At 42.1% G+C, this 16759-nt stretch overlaps 1 protein-coding gene across 2 annotated transcripts in view; it reads right to left on the minus strand.

Annotated features, from left to right (window-relative positions):
- The window catches only part of COL4A2 (collagen type IV alpha 2 chain), a 147674-nt gene that overhangs the window by 33320 nt on the left and 97595 nt on the right, over positions 1-16759 (minus strand). For both annotated transcript variants that reach the window (XM_082498166.1, XM_082498165.1), the window contains 16 exons: positions 15697-15813; positions 14909-14980; positions 13341-13376; positions 13179-13241; positions 11150-11185; positions 10440-10481; positions 9852-9926; positions 8594-8638; positions 7346-7408; positions 6558-6602; positions 4156-4209; positions 3821-3887; positions 2320-2421; positions 1756-1911; positions 679-771; positions 212-378 (listed from right to left, as the gene is read on the minus strand). In XM_082498166.1, coding sequence (XP_082354292.1) covers positions 212-378; positions 679-771; positions 1756-1911; positions 2320-2421; positions 3821-3887; positions 4156-4209; positions 6558-6602; positions 7346-7408; positions 8594-8638; positions 9852-9926; positions 10440-10481; positions 11150-11185; positions 13179-13241; positions 13341-13376; positions 14909-14980; positions 15697-15813 — 1233 coding nt within the window. The remainder of the gene's footprint in view (positions 1-211; positions 379-678; positions 772-1755; positions 1912-2319; positions 2422-3820; positions 3888-4155; positions 4210-6557; positions 6603-7345; positions 7409-8593; positions 8639-9851; positions 9927-10439; positions 10482-11149; positions 11186-13178; positions 13242-13340; positions 13377-14908; positions 14981-15696; positions 15814-16759) is intronic.

Raw genomic sequence — 16759 nt, forward strand, 5'->3', positions numbered from 1 at the left:
AACTCTTTTGCTCTTCTCAAAACATCCTATTTTTACCTCCATCCTACCAATTTTTGTCTTTCAGTATTTTGTAGACAGCAATCTGAAAGCTATTGAAATGGCAAAGAAAAAAAGAAACCGTACTTTTCATCATTTTTCAATGGAGAATAGCTTGGTGGTTTTTTTTCTAGTAGGCACATGAAACTATGAAATAAAGAAACAAGTATCTCACTTTTGCTCCAGGGTAGCCAGGAATACCATGTGGCCCTTGATCACCAGGTTCTCCTTTCCTCCCAGGCTGGCCAGGGGTTCCTGGAAAGCCAGGAGGACCAGGGGGGCCGGTAGAGCCCCTTCTGAGTTCATCACCCACAAGGCATTTACTGCAATCCCCTTCTTCGCCTAAGGAAAGGATTGCGAAGAGAAAAAAGAATGCTCTGTCACAACAAATAGATGTTCAGCTGTATCCATTTGATATACAGACTTGAGAATACTCGAGTAGTTTCTCAAATACTTGAGAAAAGTAATTATTTTCTTTATTTTCTTAGAAGAAACTAACACAATGCTTCCTTGTTGTGTTAGCCCCAGATCAAATTAATTGGTCCTCGAGCATGTCATAGATCAATAAACTCAGACTGAATACAATGTGAGCTTTACACAGTGCGTAACAGCAGATGATCTAAGTTATCGGTTATAACCTACCTTTAGGTCCTTTTTGTCCTCTTGGCCCAGGGAAACCTTGCAAGCCAAATCTACCTGGTGTTCCCTCCTGTCCTTTTAATCCAAAGAGAGAACCTAGGAGTTTAATTAAACAAAATTACAAATTACCCTACTGTAGATTTACCTTTCCTCTCTTTCCCCCCTATTCCTTTGAGCTGCACTGCACCTGCCCTTTTCCATTTCCCTGATGTAATTTACCATCTAACCCAGCCTGTTGTAATTTACCCCCTGTTCTCTTCCTCTCTCCTCACAGCTTCCCACACTGCTTCTCAGTGACTTCCATCTGCTGTGGCAGATGATCCTTGCCATCCTTTGCTCTCCCTCGCCCTGAATTCCTTTGCTCCCCTCTCTCAGCACAACCCACGCTGCAGTACCACAGACCGCCTGCTCTGGATCACCTCCTTCACATCTTTTTCTCCACTCCTGCTCTTGCACTGCAGTGTGGTGCTTTTCAGAGGCACAGCACAACCTCAGTCAGAAGTGGCCTCTGGAGGCCACCTGGTCCAACCTTCTGCTCAAAGCAGGGCCAACCTCAAAGTTACAGTGAGCTGCTCAGGGCCTTGCCCAGCTAAGTATTGAATATCTCCAAAGATGGAGAGTACACAATCTCTCTGGGCAACCTGTTGTCACTCTCTGTGTTCCTTAGTGAAGCATCTGCTTCCATTTTCCCTATGATCTCCTGAGAGGCAGAGGAAGATAGCAGTAAGAGTCCCCTTAGCTTTCTCTTCTCCAGGATACGGAAGAAATCCAGCTCTCTCAGACGCTCCTTGACACTCATATGTCGTATGCTCCAGCCCCATAAACATCTTGATCCCCATATCCCTCCCCCAGCCCAAAACAGACCTTCTTTTCTTTCAGATGTTGCCAGGATCATCTAAAAACCATGTAAATCTTTCCTTCATTGATGAGCATACAACACTTCTCCCCTGTGTGTCCTTCCTGCCACCCATTTTGTTTCATTCCCTCAGTCTACTTTCTCACTTTGCCTTGCCAACAGCTGTCTTTAAAATAAGCAAAGATGTTCCTGTGAGTTCTCCTCATCACCCTTTGTGGACTTACCAGGGGCTCCAGCGGGACCAGGTGGACCACGGAGTCCTGGTGTGCCGTGTTTACCCGGGAACCCAGGCGGGCCCGCCTGATAAGCAGGAGATCCTAATTCACCTTTTTCACCTTTTGGCCCCATTTCTCCAGGTAAGCCTGGTTTATCCCCATCCGCTGAAACAGAACCAGGGAAGAAGTTCAGAACAAATTCTTAACGACGCTGCTCAAAGAGCTGTAATGTAGCAGAAGGGAAAGTTCACACAACTGCATCTAGCAGGCGAGGAAAAATGGAGATATTTAGCACAGACCAAAAATAGTAACTGCACTTTTCACTTGAGCAAATCAATAGCAGTTACTGAAGCGAGGCTCTGTCATCATCTCTACTTCAGTTGTTTTTGCCAGAGCCCCATCAAGGGCGAAGCAAAACGTTCCTCTCAGTTTTTGCCCCCCCCCAGTTAGTTATCTGCCATGCTGCACTACACATTCCATGGTCTGCACAAATATTTCCCCCACCCCAACCCCGTTTCAGTTGAAACTTGCTATAAAGTTAAGCTGTTGGAACATGCGTTGCTGGGATATTACCATCAGAGAATCCAGGAAGACCAGGCAGCCCACGCTCCCCCTCCTCTCCTGGGTCCCCCTGTAGTCCAGAAACACCTGGGAAGCCTGGATCACCTCTTGCACCTGAAAGACATCCACGGTTCCACATTAATGTGATGCTGTTTGTGACCCCTAAATGCTGACTTGTGATACACTGCAGATTGCTTGATTCTTAAAACGTAAAAATTACAAACTTCGGGGGCTTCAGAATGTTAGAATTTACAAATGTTTCCTAAAGGCAGCTTTAGAAATGCAAAAACCTGCTACCTCATGCTGCCTCAGTCTGAATAAATAAATATATCTGAGAGATGTCTGTAATACCCAAATACCCGGGAGCTAAGCATGGCCTGTGACAGGACTGGGGTGGAGCCACCAAGTCCGGGAAGAAGGAGAATATCTCTCAGCTCTTACTAATATGCCACTAGAGCTACGTTGCTCCTGGGAAGCACGGCAGACCAGCTCTCTGAGGAGAGCCCCTCCTTTTCCCTACAAGAAGTTCCTGTTATAACAGATGTATGACATGTGAGATTTCCTCTGCTCTTCGGTACCAAAAGCATCTGCCTGGAGCCAGCTATTGCCTGCAGAAATCTATTGTCCTTTTGTCAAAGGTCAATGATACTAGCGGATATATGGTGTGTTTCCCTGCCTGTTTCCTCCTCTCTGTACACAGTTTCTCCTGCTCCTAAAAGCCTGGCGGGGTATTCGGGGTGATCTCAACAATGTTTTGGGCCTCTTGCCCCCTTTCTCTGGGAGGAAGGGAACCATTCATTGTTAGATTCTCTGGCTTTCAACAAGACTAGTAAACTCAAGAGTATGAGGACACAGGCTGGGGCAATGGCATGTGATCATCCTTGCTGTTTGCTGGCACCTTCACTGGAATAGTTTTGGCCTTGGCAAACTGATATCACCTTCTCTGTGTTTCCAGTCTGGCCAGCCAGAGCCTCCACAGCTCTGCAGGACAGCTGACAGTGGGTGCTACAAGCCAAGTGAAAAGACCACAAAGGAAATGTATCAGTTTAAAAAAGGAAAAAAAAAACAAACCTCTTCTATTCCTCAAGGCTTTTTTAATGTTTTGGGTTTTTTTTTTTCTTTCTAAATATTAGATGATAAGAACGGTCTCTGCTGTGCTGCCATTGCTGTGCTTTATCCGGAGTCTCTGAAACAGGACGCGGAAGACAGACTCTCCCATTCTTCCTTTCACTGGACAACAAAGTCACATGCTTTTTTTCTTGTTTCTTTGTGGACATGGGAATGCATGGATGCCTTTTGTATAGCAATCCAGCTTCAGTAGGAGACACAAAGAAGCCACCTGCCTGCAAAAAGGCGATTAGGGCACTCCCTTGGAAGGCAATTATACCTTCTGGAACAGTTCAGCAAACCACAGTTTTTTAAGGAGTTGACTTCTCAGGATTTCATGCTTTTGATCTATGTAGAAAGTAGTAAAACACAGCTGAGATAAGCAATGTAAGCAAAGACGACGTACCTTTCCTTGGGATGCGGGAAGGAAAATAGGAAACTGGTCCTGGAAGACCAACCTCGCCTGGCTCCCCCTGTTAACAGAGGATGAAGTATCACATCTAAGCACACTATTCTAGAGAATTTCTGTAAAAATGGAAAAGTATGACTATGAAACACAAAGAAACAAGCTTTCAAAAGCACCGACACAACTTTTAAGAAATCTCAGAGATTTCAAGTTAGCAAACCACATAACCAGTTCTACAGTGATGACAAATACAATTGTTATTACATGACAGAAAAGAAAAGAAAGCAAAATGACATCTGGTTTATTGCTTCTAGCAAATGAAAGTAAAGCAGTACCTTGCTTCCCCTAGGACCATAGCCACCTGGTGGACCATCAAATCCTGGAAAACCCTGTAATACACATAAAATGATTGAGTTTTCCTTTGTCAGAGAGAGAGTAAAATTATTTGGTCTGTAGCAGCTGTCTTCCTCTGACATTAGTGTGAAAACTACACAACAGAGCTGAGCAGTTTGTCTCCCTGGGGTGTAGCAATTTGAGTAATACCATTAAGTCTCGTCATGTTTTGATGTTCCATCTCTTGGACCAAGCCTAATCCCCGTCAAAGGCCAGAGGGACCTGCTGTGGCGCAGGCTCTGTCGCCCCTGGCAGTGGTGCCGATGGAAGGAGCACCCACACTCACACCGTCCCATGGAGGCTGCAGGACGGGGAAGGAGAAAGGGGATCCCCACCATGCCAGTTGGCCCTGAGACACATGGTCCGGGCAGCCAGAACACACCAACCTGCTGCAAGAAGACTAAACGAGTCTGAATCATTACAAGTGGACATATTTGCACTAGAATGCCAACACTGAGCAGCAAAATAGCACTGAAGTGCACAGGTCCTTTTTGCCGTTTTTCAGGTGGCTGGAGCCTGTTTGGCCAAAGAGGGGTTCCCCAGCTGAACGGGAAGAACTCAGGACCAGCTCTGAAGGTGCCTTCATCCACCTCTCCCACCCCGGGCATGCTGTAAATCCATCCCTACCCCAGCAAATGTTATAATATTTAAGGTCCTGCCCACTTCATTCTTTTAAAAGGTGTGAAATCCAAAGCACGTGGACTAAAACACGTGGTAAAACACGGTACATCCTATCACATGAGGGCGCATTACAGCTGCTGAGGGTGCACAGAGCAAAGTGCTGATTTCAGAGATGCTGATACAGAAGAGATGATCTCTTCTCTGTGCTTTATTCAGCTCTTTGACAACTTTTGTTCTCTATAGAAAATGTTCATATGTACTCTGGAAAAAGACTAGTGTTAAAAAGGTGAGCTTTTAGTAGTGAACACTGGCCAGATCATCAACTGATACCAATTAACACAGTTTCACTGAAACCAGTAGATTTGTATAATTCACACTAGTTGTTAGATTATTAGCCAGCTTTTTAAAAATTTAGCATCTCCCAAATTTCACATTGGTTACAACTCCCACACAGAACCTGAATGTTAATGATCAGCTCTGTAAGTCACTTATGTAGTTTGGAAGCACTGCAAATACCACAGCAAGATGCCACAAACTGGATCACACGCTTCAGAGACCTTTCCAGAATGGCAACAAATAAACATCACACCACCAGAAAAGGAGCCTCTTCAGTATCAGGTGTAAAATCTCTCTACACTAGGTGGAGCTGGTGGTCTAAAAGTGAAGCCAGAGGCTTCCTTATTAACTGCAACTTCATCTGTGCGCAGGCAGGACTCAACCATCCTTCTTTCTTCTTTCTTAAGAATCAAATCCCTCAAAAATCAACAAAAAGGAGGCTGTCCCCTCTCATACACACGTTATACAATGACACTCCATCCAAATCAATGTACCTTCCACTAAAATTGTTGCCAAGATTCACTCTCAGTCAGGGGAAGCCACTGACCATTGCGGACTGGAGCCTGAACCTACGTTAAGGGCGTACCATTGGGCTTTAATGGGTTTTGCATCAGCCTCTCTGTGTACGTATTACTGATAGCACATTCCCTTCCACACCACCAGGTTTTGTGATTGGACCGAATAGGTGTGCAAATTTTATTTTTCGCATTTCATGTACTTTCATGTCCCATGTGTTTCACGTTATTGTTGTTCTGCCTCAGTGGCAGGGCAAATCCTTAAACAACTAAGGACGGAGAAGCATGGAAAAGTCATGCATCCCACAGCTATCTGAATACCTCATGGAAGTGATTTCTAATGTTGACTGAAGAAGCCTTTTCTATGCACAAACAGAAAGTATAAGCTCTTCTCTGTCTGACAGAATGCTATTTTAAAATATTTGGGTGTGTTTCCATGGGGACAGAGATTTAACTGGTGTATTTATCAGTTTCCTTCTTTTCTTCTTCTTTTGTGATATACAAGATAACCATACATCTCAATCACATCTGCAGAAAGCTATTCAAAAAAGTAAGTTTCTGCATGTAGGAAGAAAATTACAGAAATCATGGTTGCAGTAATGGGAACAATGAAAATGACACTTCCCTGTAGTGCTATTAAAACATGCTCATGTTTTAAGCAAAACAGACTTTAATTATAGGGCTTTTTTTTTTTTTTTTGTCACTGATGAGAAAACTAACTGACCCAAAATTACAATGATGGATGAATCCAGATGATATTTGTTAGACTACAGCTGGTGTAATTACAGGCAGAATTTGTCCTCTACAGTTTACTTTTCAGACAGATTGTCTACATATGTGTTAGAAACAACAGTCTTGTAAGAAATACTCACTCTTTCTCCACTGAGTCCTGGAAAACCATTGATGCCGGGAAGTCCCTATGAAGGCACAATAAAATTAGCAAAATAAAGTGACATCCTAACATCCTGATGGTTAAGAAGCATTATTATTTCTTAGATAAAATAAATATGACAGCTTGAAACTCTAACACTAACGGTATGAGTTCAGATACTTTTTCAGTAAGATTAATGTATGGTGCAAACAGAACAGGTCTGAAATCTAATGTGGTATTTGATTTTTACGTCTTAATCAATACATCGGAAATTGACCACAAAGATTTTAAAGATGGCTGAGATCTTTTTTTTAAATGTATGCTGAGTAGTGTTCTCACTCTGTTTAATCACTGCAGAAATATTGCCCCCAAAATAGCATCCCCAGGCACTACAAGGCAGTAGTATTTAAATTAGCTTTTTTCTGGGGTCAGAAGTAACCGGAGTCAAACTCATGTTTGTTAACCATGGTCTGACGAGAACTAAGGTGGGAACAGTGAAATACAGTCGGTGCTGAGGACCAGGACAGTAGCTGTGGTTAGCGGGCACAGCTTTCAGTGAGAGATGCACAAGGCTTCCCAATGATGGTATAGGCATACCTGTGAGTCCCGCGGGGCCCTCCTCCCACTACCATTTCAAAGTGGCCTTTTCACTTTCCTCTAGTTCAGAGCTGGCCACAACCCGGTGGGCTGAAGAACTGTCATTTCTACAGTTTGTTAATCTGAAGGCAAACTCTCAGCTTGGATTTGCACGTTCAGCTGGGTGAATTTTACCTGTTACGAGTGACTCACCCTTTGTCCGGGGAAGCCTATTACCCCTTCTTCACCTTTTTCAGGAGTTTGGACAAGTCTACCCTAGGAAACATTACAAATCAGTTCAATATATTTCTTCATTATGTGCAAAAAAATTGTGACACTGTTTTATGGAAGCTCAACAGGAAGAAAACATTGTAACACATGGAAGATCTAATAATAGCTGCACGTGAAAGAAATGTCCTTAAAATTAAGTGTAACATGCTTGCTTCATTACAATGTCAGGAGCAGGCCATTAGGGAGAGGACATCTCCTTTATTTCTTCTGTGGCTGCAACTCGGAAGAGCCAAAGCAATTCTTCAGCTATACAACCAATTAAGCAACTCAGCTTATGCCCCAACTGTAGCTTCAGGGAGTTATTTGGCAAACACAGGCATGCTGCTCTCCATCCTACTATCAAAAAAAACCACCCCAAAAAAACGACACAGGAGAAACACATATTCCTTTTTGCTACATCAGCATAAAATCTATGGTTTTCCTGATGTAGTAAGAAAAATTCTACATGTATAAAATCTGACCAAGAGCTGCAGAACTGGCTAGGAACTGTACACGGAGGGCATCAGGGCTCACGCTGTGACCTTCTCCCATAACCTTGTGGAGAAGCTGACCAGACCATCTGAAAAAATAAAGCTTTGCAAAATGCTCAGTGAGGCATCCCTAATTGGTAAAGACTGTATTTTAAACCACTCTGAGAAGTAAAAAAGAACCACTCAATGGCAAAGCTATTTAGGCAGTCTAGAGGTTGCGTGTGAGTTAACTAAACCACATTCAGTCAAGCCTGGTTGACAGCTCTAAGCGACACAGCAACACATGGGATTACTGTCCACTTACTCAACAGATTTAATGACCAATGAGATCAAAAGTCTGTATGTGCTGGAGAGCAGACTGAAAAGGATTCATAAAATTTCCATATATACTTATTTAATGAAATTTAGTGGAATTTTTAAACATAGGTCAGCAGATCAGCAGCAGTAAAGAGTTTTATTAATAGTTAAAGCTAAAATAAAAAAACGTGTGAGGGAAAATCTTATTTCGGTAAACCAGTAAGAAAGCGACTGATTGCACTGTGGAGTTACTACACGTAATGTTGTTCAGTTTTTCTAAAGCATCAGAACTGGTGTCTCTGCTTATGTTGCTCCATATCGTTATTGCATCATTCCAATGAAGAATGGACCAGTATTAACTCCAATATTACTATTTGCCTTTGTTCTTCTCCACTTCACTTACTGGAGCTCCAGGTTCCCCTTTTGGTCCACGTTCTCCTCTTTCACCCTAACAAGAAAGAAGAAGTAGTCAGATATGTTAGAGACTCCTATTTACATTTTGGTAACTTTTCAGTACCACAAAGCGACAAATGTTTATCAAGAGAAAAAACACCGCTCTTGTGCTGTTCTTTATTCATACACTTGTCATATGAAATGCATAAGAAGTTTTTAAAGGTGCCTTTTAAAAAAATACTTGATCATTTTTCTGAAAATGTTTCTTGCAATGCGAACACCTCAGGGTGTTTCCAGGCTTGTTCGTGAAACGTCTGGGTGGTGAGTGCCTGAGCAATGCCTATAAATAAATGCCCCTTCTCCCATTTTTACCTACTGATGATCTATGAATTGTCCGATCAAAAATAAAGAGTTCCTGTTAGGTTGAGACAAACCACAGCCTAGAGTCTGCTCACTATATGACTATATCTCCACTGAATATAAAGGCTCTCCAGCTAAGTAGCTCATATACAGATATCTCTGCTTAGTCATGGAAATCCCAACGTGTATGTTACTTAATGCAGACTGAAGACTGTCAAAGGCATTTTTAGATCCTTCAGTACCATACCAATTTCCTTATCTTACTGCAGAAATTGCATGAGCCATGTGAACTTTCTAACTTCAAATCTGGGATGAAAAACTACTGGTCTGAAGGTTGGTGTCTGACACAGAATATACACATACAGGGTATGAGTATCTCGGCTCCCAGCAAGAAGCAATAGACGAGAATGAACTGTATCTTGCTGTTGAAGATTTCTCCAATATGTATGAACAAGCCTTAATTGTAAGTATACCAACACCTGCACCATATAGATAAGTTATATAAACAAACACAGTAATTCAGGTAGCTTTCCTAAAGATACGCTTCTTTTACAGGGAGAAAATTTCACTCACTATTATGAAAAATAAGATACTGAATGATTTCTCAGCTGGTACTTCTGCTTGTAAAATGAGAAGACGTGAGTGATGGCCAGCAGTTGCATACTTAAACAAAAAGAACAAGTTTGCCTAAGGCACCTCTAGTCTGTGAGAAGCGCATTCTGAAAGACTTTAGCCACCATAGTTTCAATAAATACTTCATGATCCAAGCTAGGGGAAAGTAGCAGATTTCTCTTTTGATATACTGAAGTCTTCTAAGTACTATATGTAAAAGCACATTTGTACAATATTTTAGTTTTGGTACTGCAGAGCTCTTAGTTCCTTGTGTATTTTTGTGAAATTGTAGTTACCTTGTGTTTGTCAGAGGGGACACCCATCAGTTCTCTTGTAGGAAGCCCAGGTGGACCTGGAGGACCTGGGGGGCCCTGCAGGAAAAGCATAAGGATATATTTACTAACAGTTATAATACCTTGCCAAGCTCTTGATCAGCACAGGGTCTAAGGAACTGCAACAAAAGGAGCAATGCAGATTTGCCCCTGCTAGGAGTAGGGTTCTAAACCTCCGAACACACTGATGGCAAGGTAAATTTATTTTGTGCTGGGATTACCATACAGCAATACTTGCTCTTGCCCTCTGTGTTTCCAGAATGATGGTAAAGATTATCGCTTTATGGAAAGTGGTCTGGCTCTATAAACTTCAGAAGCGTTACCTCTGTGTTGGTGTAAAGGAGGGCACAGCTAGACCTAGACATGTAGCAGTTAGCTCAGCTACGACATGCCTTGGGGAGATTATCATTACTTTCAAAACTATACTTGTTTGTTCTTCTCTTATAATCACGCAATACAATCGCAAATTAAGAAAACATTTAAAATAGGTTCCTTTATAAATAGCAACTAACATCAACCTGACCTTTAGTAGTGATATTAGTTTTCCTTTACCTGTTCACCTTTTTCTCCATAGAAGCCAAGGCCCCTGTTGCCCTGCAAAAACAATAGGTCAAGATTTACTAAGTGTATGACTCAGTTTTTCAATGTAAAATTCAAATTCAAACATGCTTAGAGGCCTTTTCAGGCTTACAAGTCTGTAGGACACCACTGAAGAACTGCAATCAAATAATAGTCTAGGTTAACCTCAAAGTATTTTTATAGATTTAAAAGTATTTTTATAGACGTAAACATTCAGAAAGACAACTCTGATAAAAATCTCATTCTACCAGTGCTTCTTACAACAGATTTTGAGTCATTCGCTGAGTAATGTTGTGAAAAGATTAAGCATTTCTTTTGCAAGTTTTTTAATAGCACTGGAAGTGAAATGAAAATACCTAAGTGGGCTGGAACAATGAACTCGTATATTTTTTCCACTGAGATATAATTGAATTTTGTAAAAACTCCAAGGATTCTCTGTTCACGGGAAGCTACTGTGACTACAGTAGCAAATTAAATCTGGCTCTAGAACTGGTTTAATCTTTTCAGGGTAGGTGATCCCAGCGTAAGATTAACTTCTTGTGGTATGCAGCCAACACAGAAGGTCTTGTGCTACACAGCCTTTGGTGCAGCCTGTGGTTTTTTGTTTTACTGCCTTCAAGTGGCTCTTGGATAAACCTCAGCGACACAAAATCAACATAAACTACTCTGACACAAAGACTTACTTGTGGTCCTTGTGGTCCTGGGGGCCCTGGTGGTCCCTGGGGAAACACAATAGTGGAGAGCAAGTTACTTGTTGCTTTCTAATCAATGCATGCAGGACGTCAGTTACTTTATGCCTGAAATATAAGTACATATTTAGAAGGCAGTGTATTCCTCAGCATTCAATGTGCTATCCTCACCATGTTAGCTCTGTTTACTATTCTGAAAAATACCCTCCTAAGTCACATCACAATCTTTCCGAACAGAATAAGTCTCCCAGCTGAGACCTAATGAAATCCCATTTTTATTTCAGGTAATAAGAGCTTGTGCTTTTGGATCTTGACTTAGTAACATTTTAAGCTCACACCTAAAGTTAGGCACATCTTTAAGTGCTTCACTGGACTGGTGTCTTGGTACTGCATCCATCCGTAAAGGGAGTTGAACTACCTATATGCATCTCAGATTACCTATTTGGTATTGCACAGAATGAAATCAAAGGAAGATAGTGGGAAATGAAACTATAACAGGAAAAAAAGCTGCTGGAGTCTTGGAATAAGAGCAGTAGGAAAGCTCCTACTTGTCTCTCCTTTAATGGTAGAGACAACCTGCCTTCTTCAGTCAGCTGTGGTAGTCAACAGGCTCCAACGGGCTCTACACATTAAAAACTCCATCAAATGTGGGAAAAGTGGGGTGAATAAGAAGCATGAGCTGTTCAGAGAGAAAGATGGTGAATAAGAGGCAAGGAAAAGAGGACGAGCTGCAGATCAAACCATCCACCTACTGGGCCCCAAACTCGGTTATGCAAAATCAAGCTCAACTTGCAAGGAAAAGACAACATTCAGGTGGGACCTGAACTTGCGATGCACCTCTGCCTTGCTATGTATCTTTGTGTGCATGAACAATCAACTTCTGAAAAAAAAAAAAACCAAACTTTTGAATCAGTTTTGGTTAGCCAAGTAGTCTGTGGGCCACTGCCTAATCTGCTGGGCAGAGGCACTGTGTGGGGCATCCCCCTGCCTGGAGGCCCTGCAGGGACTCGGAGGAGCCACGCTTGCCTTCATGTGGGATCTAGGACTTAGGGAAGAGGAATGATACAAACTCAGACCTGGGAAATGCTCCCAGGTCTCTCTCACAGAGGAGCCACTGCTTTAGAAATGGTAAATATGGCTGGATTTATTTTGTTAAGAGCTGAAGATGGTGGCGATGCATCTACTCTGGAAGAGTGTTCAAAAGAGATGTTGCCAAGATGGCAACCAGAGGGATGTATGGTTCATAGCATACGCATATGGTTCATCCAAGACAGAGCAGTGGAAATATGCGTCATTGCAGGCTGGGCTCCGCTGTGAAGCTCATGAACTTCATGGGTTCACTCCAGAGAAAGAATAAGTAAAGGAGTGAGGAGATTTCCCTTCAGGAGGACCAGAGGGGAACGAAAAGGTGTAGCTTACTCCAGATGATAAAACAGGCACTGCAGAAAATTAACTTTAGAAAGGTTTAGTGTGCTGTAGACTTAGTTCTAGAAATATTTTTTTGGGGGGGAGGGGGAGAGTTTCCCTGCAAACAGCTGTGGAGGCTGTGTGTAAGAAGCACTGAATTATTTTTTTTTCTTCCCCAAATCAGTGATGTAGACCAGGTCTGAAGTGAATTTTGACAAAACAGAAAACCAAACAAAAAACCAAATGTTATAAAGTTGTCTTACAGGACCTGATATCTTTGATAACTCAGTGGGGGTGGATGTAGACTGGACTGCATTCAATAATCTTTAGAAAAATGACTCTTTAAAGGAGGTTAAAGAAATACAATATAAATCAAAAGCCTCTGGCAATGCAGGATGAAAGCAACTATACCTCTTTTTGCAATATTCATCCTTGCAGAATCAGTGTCTTCAGTGCTCTTTAAAAGGTTTTGCATCCAAGGACACCTACTTGCTATTTCTAACCTTTTTTTTTTTTTTAATCTATTTGCTAGGTTACAATCCAACGTAATGAAACTTGCTGAGATGATTCTTCTGTTAGGTTCATTTCCTACAGAACATATTTTAAACGTACTTACTGGTCTTCCTCGCTCTCCTCTTGGACCAACAGGTCCTTGGATACCCAGCGTACCCGGAGGTCCCTTTAAATAAAAAAAAAAAACCAACCCAACCATCAATTAATGTTGTTCTGATATCAGTTATTATTGACACTTTATCACATTCACTGTAATACTACTTACTTGAAAGCCATTGAACCCTGGATCCCCAGGTTCCCCCTAAAAAAACAAAGTAAAAAACTGAATAAATACTATATACAAAATTCGCTAAAATCTTTTTCTCACTCATTAATTATTTTCTCATTCCAAAAACTAATCATAGCATACAATGCTACACAAACCCTTACATACAGATGCATTCAATACAGGTGTTGAGATAACTGAATGTGGGCTATATGGATTTTGTACTTACTATATATAGTATAGTTGCATGCAATACAGCAGGAGGGTACAAAGTTGGCTAGGGAAATTAGGAATCCAAACTACAAGGCTGTAACGGACAACAGACCACATGTAATTCTTTTTTGAAAAATCCTATCTAATCAGTGGCTTAATTAGGGCTATAACCTTAGTTGAAACGTACAAGCTCATTTTTCATGAGTTGCATGGGAATTACCGAATCATTTTTATTCTCTTCTGAGTCACTAAAAGCATTTGGAACATACTGTTTTCAGTGACCACATATTTTAACTGCAGTACATGTTGAAATGTTTTTTGAAATTGGATCCAAAAATGTTCTAGCGCAAAGACCTTCCAATACCCATAAATAATGTGGTATTCAGTCCAGACACCTCCAATCATTTTGAATAGCATCCTAACTATCTACTTAATTTGAGTTTATTTAACAGAATAATTTGTGGAACCAAGTACTTTCTGAAATGAATACAGGTGTCAGCATCCATCCTTGGACACAATATACGTGAGCAATTCTTAATCATCAGTTAATCATTCCTAATTACTAACAAGTGTAGATTTAAAGAGTTTCTGAAAGGAAAGGAAGATTCCGTTGAAAAAAATATAGGCAACCTAGAAATATGTCAACAGATAAACCTTATTTGGCACTCTTCAGTGGCGCAAAATATACATAAACATGTCAGCAGACCCCTTCTGTGCTGAGTACAGCTCAGATGTAGCTTTGTACATAAATTCGTCACAATTTATACTCTAACAGCATATGTAACCCCTTATCTTTATCTGATACCTTCAAATTATACAGGCCTATATATGAGAAAAAGCTACAAGTGCTTACAAAACAAGTTTGAAGGATTAGATACAGTAAAAGCACCCATAGGAATACTTGGGGTTTACTAAATAACTAAATAATATATTGAAGCATATTTTATCCCAAGCCAACCAAACTCCTGCATGAAAATTATACAGAAAGGATGCTAATATTAAATAGAATCATTCAACGGACAAAATATGGCAAAGGAATGATTTTGCCATGCATGATACAAAGGCAGTCATTGAATAAAGAGGGTAATACTTGAACTAAAACATCTCCAATGCCTCTGCAATCCACCTGTAGGCTGGAATTCCTTGCAAATAACTAAGCGGAGAGATATTTTTCCCTGGATATCAGACAGACATTGCTGTAACCAGTGAAAGCAGAAGGTGCCTTGCAAAGCCTACACAGAATCCAAGCAGCTTCTTGGGATGTGTCCATCAGAGCATAAGAAAAAAACAACTCTCCATCATCTGCTTGTAAAACAATACCGAGCATGAATAACTCACAGGAGTTACAGACGTACCCTGTATCGGCTTGCGATGTCCGGTGGCAATATATAGGGCTCCCCCTTCTGGCCCTTTGGCCCCTGGACTCCCTGGAGGTGACCAAAAAAATAATAGAAGTAAGCTTTCATGTCATATATGTTAACACGTAAAGAGCTAAGAGTAATGAAAAATATTTGTTGGGGTATTCATGAGGATATACATATCGCTGTTTAGAGGCAGAGACTATGCCTAGCTTTGGAAAGTCACGGTTTAAAAACAAAGTGTAAAACCTCACAGTACATAAAAGAATGAATTTCCCATTCTGGGAGAAACCCCCGCCCCCCGCCTTTATCTGGGAGCAGTATTACGGGGTCGCACCTCTGAGCTAGAGCAGCAGCTGCAGCTCCCCGGGGCTCACACGTGCCCTGGTAAATCCAGGAGCCCCGCTGCTCACCTCAGCACGATCCTACGTATCGCACCATGCAAAGTCAATACTTTGGCCACGGGGCGGGGACGGAAAAGGTTACTTTCATGAGGAGTTGTGAGTTTAATGTTCCTGTATTGCTGTTGGATAAAGCTGTACGGGTTTTCCCCAAGTAATCTCCCCACAAGACCTACGTGACAAGTATAGCTCTGGGCAGCACTGGCTGCAAGTTAATAACTAAGCGTAGTGCAGCGTGCCCAGGGTAAGTCCACATGGATGCTCTGCGAGGCCAAAAGGGAGCTCCAGTAAGAGATGTCCCATTCATTTCCAATACACGCGTGAATGACACTCACTTCAGCAATGATCTTAGCTTCAGGTACTCACTTCCTGCCAGCTACTTACAATGGTACCAGGGAAACCAGAGATTCCGGGACTTCCTGAGTCACCAGGGTCACCTACTGTCCCGTTACAGCCATCGTGACCCGGTTTCCCCCTTGATCCTGGCTGCCCTGGATGACCCTGTGGAGGAAAAAAAAAAAGTGTTTATCTATCCATCTGTTTCTAGTTTTCCTTTTCCTGTAGTCACACAGTATTTAGACATTCTCACATTAAGCCCAAGGCTTGGATCCATGGGAAACTATGATTTTCAAAGGCAGAAACAGACAGTGCCTTTTTTTAATATAGCTGCAGCTTGAACCAGATGCCCCAGACAGCATGAAAAAAATGAGTAGCGAAGGACTTTTCAGAAAGGGTAGGAAAGCTATGCTCAATGCAGGCTCTGTTAAGCAGACAACTAAGCCAGATGAGGCTGCTGTGCGGGGAGCCACCAAGAACTGGGATTGTTCAGCATTTCAGTGCTTCGCACTGCAAGAGTGGGAAGAAAGGTTCTTCGCTGGCTTTGAACAGCTTCCAAGCTGGGAAAAAAAGGTCAGAGATGCTTTTGGAGCTAGGTTGAGTGTTGTGATGAGGCTGTAAGGATGGAAGGAAACAGCAGGGCTCAAAGCAAGGGAGCCGGGGGCACTGCAGAACCTCCACGCGGAGCCTCTGAAAAGTTACTCCTGTCTCAAACTGGATTTCCACTGCTGTGCCTACATTCACCTTAATTGCTGTCACTTCCGGTTACATTGAGGCTGATGAGAAGCAAATCTGCCCTTGAGCAGCTCTTTCTTTCTGGGGACTCAGTCAGAAAAACCAGAAACTAACATAAAACATTCCTCCCTTCTCCTCTATCTAGAGCAAGAGTTTTCCCTTTGCTTCTGTTCCCTTGCTTAGAAGAAAAAGAAATTTGCCCACGTCCTTTCCTAGCTCCTTCAACTACTGTCGTTCCTCACCCCGGAAGAGATTCAGGCTCGCCACCACCCTCTCTTGGCCTCCAGCCCCACATCCTAGCACTGTGCCCTTACAGCTCGTACACGTGCCCACCCATCTGCCTTCCCATGGTCAGTGTGAAGTCTCGGCCTGAGAA

The sequence above is a fragment of the Vanellus vanellus genome (assembly GCF_965231255.1).
Source record: "Vanellus vanellus genome assembly, chromosome: 1".
In the NCBI taxonomy this organism is placed as follows: domain Eukaryota; kingdom Metazoa; phylum Chordata; class Aves; order Charadriiformes; family Charadriidae; genus Vanellus; species Vanellus vanellus.